Raw genomic sequence first — 9,771 nt, 5'->3', positions numbered from 1 at the left:
GTTTCGGTGCAGTAACCAGGCCTGAAACCAGACTGAAAGGGATCTAGGTAATCCAATAACACTTATGTACTGCTTCACAGTGCTTTACAACCCTCTCTAAGCAGAGTCAGCATATTGCCCCCAACTATCTGGGTCCTCATTTTACCGACCTCAGAAGGATGGACGGCTGAGTCAACCTTGAGCCAGTGAGATTCGAATTAACCAATTGCTGGAAGCTGGCAGTCAGCTGAATTAACCTGCAGTACTGCATTATAACCACTGCACCACCATGGCTCTTATTTCATAACTACAAGCTAGGGTCTATAATTTGGTAGACAAAGTGACCTACCAAAGTGTTTTAAAATCTGTATTTCATTTAGGAGCTACTTAAAAGGAAAAGTTAGCTCTAGCTATTGCATTCTTCTGTTCCACTTGAAATGTTTTGCTCTGCCATATAGATGTGAATTCCCTCTGTAAATTACAATGTTCCTGGCATCCTACAACCAAAACCAGTTCTTGCCCATGCCCTCATCATTCACAATTACCATGAAGTTCAATTTGCAGGACCTTCAGTTATAGTGGCCAAATTCTGAGAATGCCAACCAATCAGTGCTCGCTCACTCTCTTTCAAATTTGTTCCTGAATTTATAACTCTCCCTTCCAGTATTTCCACTGTTCTGAAAGGCAGAAATTTAACCCAGTCTGTGGTCCTGGCAAGCCCCATGGAGTGTTATCTTAACAAATCTTGCTTGCACGATGCCCCTGAAAATTAGTCATTCTGAGGGCTCTACCCAAATTGGGCAGCATACAAGGGAAATGGAAGCAGGAGGCAAGGGCTCCAGCAGAAAACTGAAAACTTTGAAGTTTTAAAGAGGAATCATGGAAGCAGGTTCTTTTATGGGGTCATTCAAATGTGTTATCATTTGCTTTGCTGTATGTAGGAGGTGGGTGTGTACAATTACAAATGCTGGCTAAAGTTGCTTGATAGGACATTGTTAGAAAAGAAAGTTACATACCTGGAATCCAAGAGCGTTTCTGTGAAATCAGTTCCTCCAAGATACCCAGGTGGGGCAGGGAAAAAAAATCGATCCTCTAGTTATTTGTTCAGTGGGAGGCTTCATGGGGGTTGGTGGTGAATGGGACATGAGTGAGAGGAAAAACTGGGGAGGGAGGGAGAGAGAGAGAATGACTCAGATGACTAGATCTTGCTTGATAGGAATGTGGGATAAAACAGTGGACTTGTGAAATGATTTTGAATTAGATGTTTATGGAAATTGTCAGACATTCAGGTCATGATTGATGTTCTGTTCTGAGTCAGAACTGAAGAAATTTCTTGGATGAGAAGTTTTCCAGAAAAACAAAGAAACCCCAGATACCTTTTGAACAAGATAATGGGTTTAAAAGGAATGGTATTTGTTCTGACACATCACACCTTTATTCTTAACAATTTAAAGACAATTGTTTCCTTTAGCCTCACTACTTTGCCTTGCTGCACGGTAGGTGTTTTGGATATGACCAAATATTCCACGTTAAGGAGGAAAATTAATAGAGTTATCTGTTTTTAACCTTCGGTACGGTAGACTGAGTAATTCACAGGTTCCAATCTGAACCGGAGACATATTGGATCCTGCAATATTATCCTGGGACACTTATATTCGCCTTCATTCGTCAGCAATTTTCGCTCTTCGAACCTCAGAAACAATAAATGGGCTTGCTTCTTATTGGATAAAACAGCTTCCCCTTCCGATGGCTTTAACCAATGACATTTAAGGAAGCTTTATTTTGCATTGTGTGCCGTTAGTTGTAGAAAGGAGAGCTGTTTGTCTGGAAATGGTGAAAATTGGAGGGAAAATGGGCGCGTAAAGTTGGCTGTAGAAGGCGCCATTGTAGGTTTTTTTTGGGTGGGGGGAGGCGCGGCGGGGGAAAACCCTTTCCGAAAAGGGACTGCACCAAGTGAATCGGAAGAGAAACGCCCAGGTTTTGAATCTAAGAGCTGTCAAGAAACGTAGACAAGAAAATTCGTCGAATAAACTACAACTTCCAGCTACATACAGATCTTCGTTTCCCTGCTAGAGCAGGAGCTCTCGCCGCCGCCCACAGCGGGACCTAGACAGCTGGTCAAAACAGCCCTGGAAGTTGGACGACCTGAAAGTGTGGCGAAATCAAAATACTGATTTGGCCAAGAGGGAGCGATCGGTGGCTACATCCCCAAGCGCTAAAACGTCGTCTTTGAGTCATAGGTTCTTTTTAGAGCCATGTTTCAAAAACTGAAGAGGGAATAATAAAGTTGCTTAATTATGGTTAGAAATCTGGTTTGTGGGTTTTGATTAATTTTTGCTTTCTCAATAAGATAATAAAAAGCCGTTCTGCCAATCTAAAAATGGAGAAAATTAATTTTTATAGTGCCTGAGAAAATCAGTTTTGCCCGCCTTCCTTGGAATTGTGCCGATAGCGGCTCGCGTTTTACTTTGACAGACTTGTTGTAAACTAAAATATTTTAAGGTACATTAAGAATCGTTTTTCATATTTAACCCTGGTTACAGTCTTAGTCTCCATCTGCAAAATGGTGTTTTCAAGGATTTTGAAACTAAAATTTACCATGTGTTAAAAGGCCCGCCAATTTTTAAACTGACAGAAAAGGAGTCAATAAGGGGCTATTGGAATAAAATGCCTCAAATATGCCAATGTTATTTTGTTTGTCCTCTAATATAATCCATTTTCATCATTTCATAGTCTTTTAACAGGTATCTAAATAAATAAAGCAATCTATATTAAACATGAACGAGCCAAAGATGTGTTTTAGAGAAATAAAAAAATATGCTTCAACGTTGATACCAAAATTATTGAAATAAGATCTCTTGATTTAGAAAGAATAAAACCAAGTTATTTTTCCTTTGATATCGGTGAGAAAAAAATTCACTACTCCCAAAAATGCTGCTTTCTCCCATATTAATACTATTTTCATAAACCCATTTACTCATTGCAATAATTTTAAACCTACCTGATTAATCAGCTAGCAACTATGATTTTTAAGTTCCATTCCTGTATTATAACTTCTATTTAACATGTTTGAGTTTGAGTTATACTGTAATCATGAAATCCTTCACCTATTTACCTGGCAATATTATAAGAAAATAGCGAGGCTTCTGAGAGGAAAAAACCCGTAATTGTCATTTGACACATGTTTCCTTCACATAATCAAAGACTAATTTTTTAAAAAAACATTTAAACTCGATTTTTCCGAGTACACTAAACTATTAACCCAAGATCATTCAAAAGGAGTGGAGTTTACTGGTACTCTGCAAAAAACCTCGATGCGAAAATGTCATTAGCTCTTTCAGCGATTCCGGAGTGGCTCTTAAAAGAGCCTTTTGTACAGTTTTGTGTAAGCGAGGACCTCGTTAACGAGCTTTTCCTGCAGGACGTTTGTTCACCTGACGTTTCCTTCCAGAGTTGGAAAGTTTACGACCCTGGAGACCTTTAGGTTTATGAACTGCCGGTTGTTTCTTTCGGGTCTTTTTAGGCTCCTTTTTCCCCTTGGCCGTTTTTTCAGCCGCTTTTTTCGGCTTCGGCGGCTGATTCTTGCCGAACTTGAAAGAGCCAGAAACACCACTGCCGGTGACGCGGATCACCACCCCATTGGAGACCAAAGTGCGCAGCTCCCTTTTGAGGCGGAGGTTGTTCTTAGTCAGGTTATACCCAGCTTCGATCAGAGACTTTTTGAGAGCAGCCAGCGAGATACCTTTTCGGGAATTGCAAGATTCTAAAACTTGGAGAATCAATTGCGAGAGCGAGCCCGAAACGCGTTTCTTTTTCTCCGTCTCCTTCGTCGAAGTACTTGCGGTAGAAGTTTCAGCAGCAGTTCCCTGCCGCTTTTCGTGAACCATTCTCACACTAGGCACTGAAAGCCCGTACTGAAAACTGTTGGGCAAGTGCTGTAAATATATACAGCCCTCGGTCTGACGTAACGACATAGAACGCTGCTGCTCTTCTCTGTTTCTTGAGGTCACTGTCGCACCGTAGGAGAGGACCTCGCAGAGTCAGTTTTCATTCAGGTCCACTTCGCCTCAGCATATCCAACAACCAATGGTTTGCATGTCGTCTTTAAAAAATAATATTTGATACCATTGCTATCTATTCGCTTGTTTCGAAAGGCTAGGTGAGGTTTAGAAGTTTGTGTGTTCCACCACACCTACTTCTTTTCTCTCCCAGGTGTAAGGAAAGAGGAGGTACGTTGCACTTAGCGGCGACGGTAATGTTCAGCCAGTTAGTTTAAGTCACTATTGGACGGCTAGAATTGTAAAGGAATTTGAAAGGCAGACCCATTCTGTCTCAGTATGGAGAAAATAGGATAGGGACATTTCTCACCCTCCTCCGGTTTTCTCCTCAGTGAAATTGGTCCTGCTTTGTAAAAGAACAATTTCCAAGAATAGTGAGTTGCGTAGGGTTGTAATCTAATAGCTGGATATTATCCATGTGTATTTAAGGGTCAGATCCTACTATGGGTATAGGATTGACACCTAAGAGCATAATTCTCTGTACTTCACTGTAATCAGTGGAGCTTAGGTAAATTAGTGCTAAGAGTATTTTCTAATATTTCACACATTCTGCATAAATTGTAGAGGAGATCACATGATATTGGACACACTTCGACATTGTAATAACAGCATTTTATGCCATTTTCTACACAGAACAACTTATACTACAGCTTATTGAGATGATCCAGAAAATCAGATCCATTTGTGGCAGGAAAACATACAGTAAAGTGGCTTATTTGTGATTTAGCTTTTGTGTGAACCCAGTTGTTGTTTTATAATGAGTATTAACAATTGCCTTTTATCCAGTAAACATGATTAAATCACAGAGTAGCATATGTTAATAATAGTTTAATGGCTTCTGCTCACAGGGAGAATATAGATTAAGACACATCTAATTAAACATGTTTTTTACAAAATGACATGCCTAATTTTGGAAGAGCAGGCATTGCTTTGAATGCTATTAAATGACACCAACATAAAATAACAGTGCATAAAAATTAATCAATATTGAGTAAATATGCAGGAAATGAACACCAACATTCGAAAAGGGTAATTTGACATTTTTGAGTAGCACAATTTTATTTCAGGCCTACGGTATATAAAGCAGATACATAAGAGCACAATACATATATTTGTTCTTTTTTAACCAAATTCAAACAAACTCTGGTCTATTCCAAAATATTTCAGTGATGATATGAAGTTATGCTTCAAAATAAAGATTGAATATGAAAATAATAACCTTAAATAAAGCCCAAGTATATGTCCTTTGGTTTATGTTGTTATACAATGACAAAAGTCTATGTGTCTATTTTCCCTTACTATTTCCAACTTCTACACCTTGCAAATCATTTTCTGTTGTTAAAATGAAGTCATCTGTCAATCTAATGTCAACCATAGTGTTTGAAAGCTCTATATAAGCTCAACATTAGTTTGTCCAGATTTTCAGATAATGAAATGTCCAAACATAATGGACATCATTTCAAACACTATGATTAAACAAAATAAAAATGACCAAAAAGGGACCCCAAAATAATAGCCTGACTAGTCACTAGAACTAAACTTATGTTCAACTTCTTCATAAACATGGATCCCTAAATCCTGTTGGACTACAACTTCCATCATTCTAGAAATCTTTTAACTGAAAATTAAAATCTAAAATCGACTAACATGTTATTTCAACTCCATACATCCTTACATTCCTATTGATTTCAAATTTTGTAACATTTACTCCAAGGTGGGTATAAGATTGCATACGTTCCCAAACAAAATTATGAGAAATGAATATATCATATATAAGTACACCTTAAGTTTTTAATTACATTTGACTATAAGAAATAATAAATGGCGGCTTAAATACCAGGCAGATTTTTTTTAGATCAATTCTTACACTGCATTTCATTTTTACACTTTAAATCCAAATTTATGGATTTAACTGTCAGATTTCAGAATAAAATATGAAAGAAGCAGTAGTGATATTGCTTAATAAATGCACAAACCCAACAGTTTTTTTAGAAGCGAGCAAAATATGTTTACCTGAATTTAATATGATTATGCATGGATCTATTCAAATTAATCTATAAAACAAAAACTCTTGGGTATATACACGTATGCCTCGTTTCAAACAAGGGGTCTTTTGTGTGTGAGGTGAACTGCTAACACTACAGAAATCCAATGTTGTGTGTGTGGCAACCTGCTTTGCCTGATAATCTTATAGTATAGCCTTTATTGTCATTGTTCATTATGTATACAATGAAATTGGTTTTAGCCTCACTGGTACAATCCATGACAACAAATACAAACAATATAAATAGTATAAAGAATAATCCCTATGCAAATGATTAGGAAAGAAAAAGAAAGAAAAAGAAAAACTAGTCATACATTTCCGCATATGCATGGAGTGGAGCATGGAAGAAATCCCACAACTCAGCAGAAGTTTTCTTGAACTGAATCACTTTACCAGAGCTATAGTAAAGGATGCTCACAGGAATGCTGTACTGAATAGTGAGTACTTTGAAAATAATTTGGAAGAAACAGTTATTTTACCCAAATCTGACGGCATCTCCCTCTGCTTCTCTGGAGCAGCCCAACCAGTGGTGAAATTCAATTTTTTTACTACTGGTTCTGTGGGCGTGGCTTGGTGGGCATGATATGGCTTGGTGGGCGTGGCAGAGGAAGGATACTGCAAAATCTCCATTCCCACCCCACTCTGGGGCCAGCAAGAGGTGGCATTTGCCGGTTCTCCAAACTACTCAAGATTTCTGTTAGCGGTTCTCTGAACTACTCAAAACTTCCACTACCAGTTCTTCAGAACCTGCTGGATTTCACCCCTGAGCCCAACCATTTTCAGGCTGAGGAAAAAAGCCTGGACAAGATTTATTTTTTTCTCTATTTAAGAGTCACCTTAACTTCAATCAGTTTTAAGTTTTATTAAAAAAAGCATCTGTTTTTCAGGCTTATGCAGAAGCCTAGGCCTTCCCCACCCAAGTCAAACTTCAATAATGAACAGAACTCCCAATTTTAAGGCAGGGGTGTTGCTGCCTGTTTTCCACATTTACCAAGGTAGATAAATCTATTTTAGTAGGCATAGGCAATTTGTAATGCAAAATTTCTAATCTGCCTGTTACTGGCTTTTAAAAGTAGCAGAAACAGGTCTATCCCATTAACAAAAATGTCAGTGTTTAGTACTGATGATGTTATCTAGTTTGGGTAATGAAACATCTGCAAAAAACCAACAACTTCAGAATCAAGGACTCCTCATTTCAACCCTGAGTTACAAATATTTTCTTTTATTAATATTGCTAGTTTTTTTTTAAAAAAAATCACCTCAGGAAAAAGAAGATGTGTTATGTATGTAGGCAGCCTTGAGTTGCAAAAAAGTAAATAAAAGTAGGGTAAAATAAATAAACTATAAGCAAGTTAATTATTTGCACGTGGGTGTCAACTCTTAAGAGACCAAAGTTTTCCTCGACTGCCGTGTTTCCCCGAAAATAAGACAGGGTCTTATTTTTTTACCCACAAAATATGGCTTGGGCCTTATTATCAGGGGAGGGCTTATTGTTTTGGGGTTCCAGGTGGCTGCTCTCTTGCGAGTGGGCTCCCAAAGAGCCGGGCACAGCCTCAGGGGCAAATGGCTGTGTTGCGCTGTCACAGCAGTGCAGCACAGCAGCCAGGAAGCGACCACGTCACGAGCAGCCACCTGGCAAACCCCTTTCAAGCTGGGCACATTCACTGACCAAGGAGTATCGCCAAGCCACATGAGCACCTCTTCGCCTCCCCCTGGCTCTCGCGGCTTGGCACCTTCGAAATGCCAGTGAATACTGCTCTGCATGGCTGGAGAGAGGGGTTGTGTGAGCAGCTGTTCTGCTTCCGCTCGCGCACCTCCCAGTCTCACGATGCTCTGGCCCAGCTCTCCCTGCAGAGCCAGAGTACCTCTGCTGCTGCCGCCGCCACCATCCCAGCATGGCTTTTTGGCAGCTTCCAAACTGAGTCTTCCGGCAGTGGCTGCTCTGGGCGTACGCTCTATGGTTGTGGGCCAGCTGACTGCAGAGAATACTCCCAGTGAATGGCTCTGTGCCCAACTGGAAAGGGGGTTTGCCGGGTGGCTGTTTGTGAGCGTGGTTGCTGCTGCGACAGTGCAACACAGCTGTTCACCCCTGAGGCTGTGCCTGGCTCTTTGGGAGCCTGCTCGCAAGAGAGCAGCTGCCCGGCAACACGCCTCTTCAGCTGGGCATAGAGCCGCTCACCAACCTAGGGTATCCTGAAGGCGACAAGCAACGTGATCACCTTCGCCCCCCCCCAGTTCCCGCAGCTTGGCACCTTCGGGATACCGCTAGGTTGGTGAGTGGTGCTCTGCCTGGCTGGAGGTGGGGGGTTGTCCAGGGGCTTATTTGCGGGGGAGGGCTTATATTGTGGCCCACCAGAAAAATGTGGCAAGGTCTTAGTTTCAGGACAGGTTGTATTTTCAGGGAAACACGGTATATTTTAAAAACATTACAGAATAACAGAATTGGAAGGGACCTTGGAGGTCCTGTAGTCCAACCTTCTGCTCAGGCAGGAAAGCCTATAACAGCGATGGTGAACCTTTTTTGGCTCGTGTGGCATACCTGGGGGGAGTGCAGAGGGGGTGGAGGTGGATGTGCCGCACTCATAGTGCAATGCATGACCCCCGTGCGCATACGTGCATTACAGGCGCGACCCCCCATTTTTTGCATGCTTTTTTCATCCTCCCTGGAGCCTGGGGAGGGCGAAAACAGCCCCCCCCCCCAGAAGCCCTCCAGAGGCTTCAGGGAGCTTCAGGAGGCTTCCCTGAAGCCTTTGGAGCAGTCAAAACGACCCTGCAAGCAAACAGGAAGTCGGTTCCCAAATTTACGGTTTGCCCGTAGGACTGTTTTTTTGCGTTCCAGAGGCTTCAAGGAAGCTCATGAAGCCTCTGGAGGGCCTCAGGGCTTTTTTTGTCCTCCCCAGGCTCCTATAAAGCCTCTGGAGCCTGGGGAGGGCGAAAAATGGCTTTAAAAAAGGGTGAACTCAGCTGGCCAGCGCACACATGCGCACTGGCCAGCTGACAGGGCAGCGCCTCGCGTGCCCTGACAAATGGCTCCGCATGCTACCTGTGGCACACGTGCCATAGATTCGCCATCACTGCCCTATAACATTTCAGACAATGTTGACTATGTGTCAGAATGGTCAAACAATTGGCAACTTCAAATCTCCACCAACAGATGCTCTGTCTTACACATTGGCAAAAAAAATCAGAACACAAAATACAAGCTGGCTGGACACAACCTTGTAGATGACCCTCACTCTGTCAAGGACCTTGGAATACTCATATCTAATGATCTAAGTGCCAGAGTCCATTGTAACAACATTGCCAAAAAGGCATTAAGAGTTGATAACCTAATCTTGCATAGATTCTTCTCTGGTAATATTGTACTGCTAACCAGAGCATACAAAACATTTGCTAGACCAATTCTCGAATACAATTCACCTGTCTGGAACCCCCACTGCATATCAGACATTAATACAATTGAGCAAGTCGAGATATTCCACTCTTCTGCTTGCAACAGAATACCTTATGCCACCAGACTTGAAATTTTGGGCTTCGACAACTTAGAACCACGCCGCCTTCAGTCTGACCTAAGTGTAGTACATAAAATTATCTACTACAATGTCATGTCAATGACTACTTCAGCTTCAACCACAACAATACAGGAGCACACAATAGATATAACTCAAGGTAAACTGCTCCAAACTCGAT

The 9,771-nt window shown here is 41.3% G+C and overlaps 1 protein-coding gene across 1 annotated transcript; it reads right to left on the bottom strand.

Moving 5' to 3' along the window:
• Positions 1–1,604: 1,604 nt before the first annotated feature.
• On the bottom strand, positions 1,605–3,953 carry LOC116524045 (histone H1B-like). The gene has a single exon (XM_032239142.1). The coding sequence runs from the start codon at positions 3,951–3,953 to the stop codon at positions 3,381–3,383; it is 573 nt and encodes a 190-aa protein (XP_032095033.1). The 3' UTR covers positions 1,605–3,380.
• Between the last annotated feature and the right edge of the window lie 5,818 nt (positions 3,954–9,771).

This window comes from Thamnophis elegans, chromosome 2, assembly GCF_009769535.1.
Source record: "Thamnophis elegans isolate rThaEle1 chromosome 2, rThaEle1.pri, whole genome shotgun sequence".
In the NCBI taxonomy this organism is placed as follows: Eukaryota; Metazoa; Chordata; class Lepidosauria; order Squamata; family Colubridae; genus Thamnophis; species Thamnophis elegans.
This window is presented reverse-complemented; position numbering and strand designations above follow the sequence as displayed.

Bases quoted from the DNA above. Each gene is read 5' to 3' on its own strand.
- LOC116524045 (XM_032239142.1), bottom strand. From the start codon at position 3,953: ATGTCGTTACGTCAGACCGAGGGCTGTATATATTTACAGCACTTGCCC.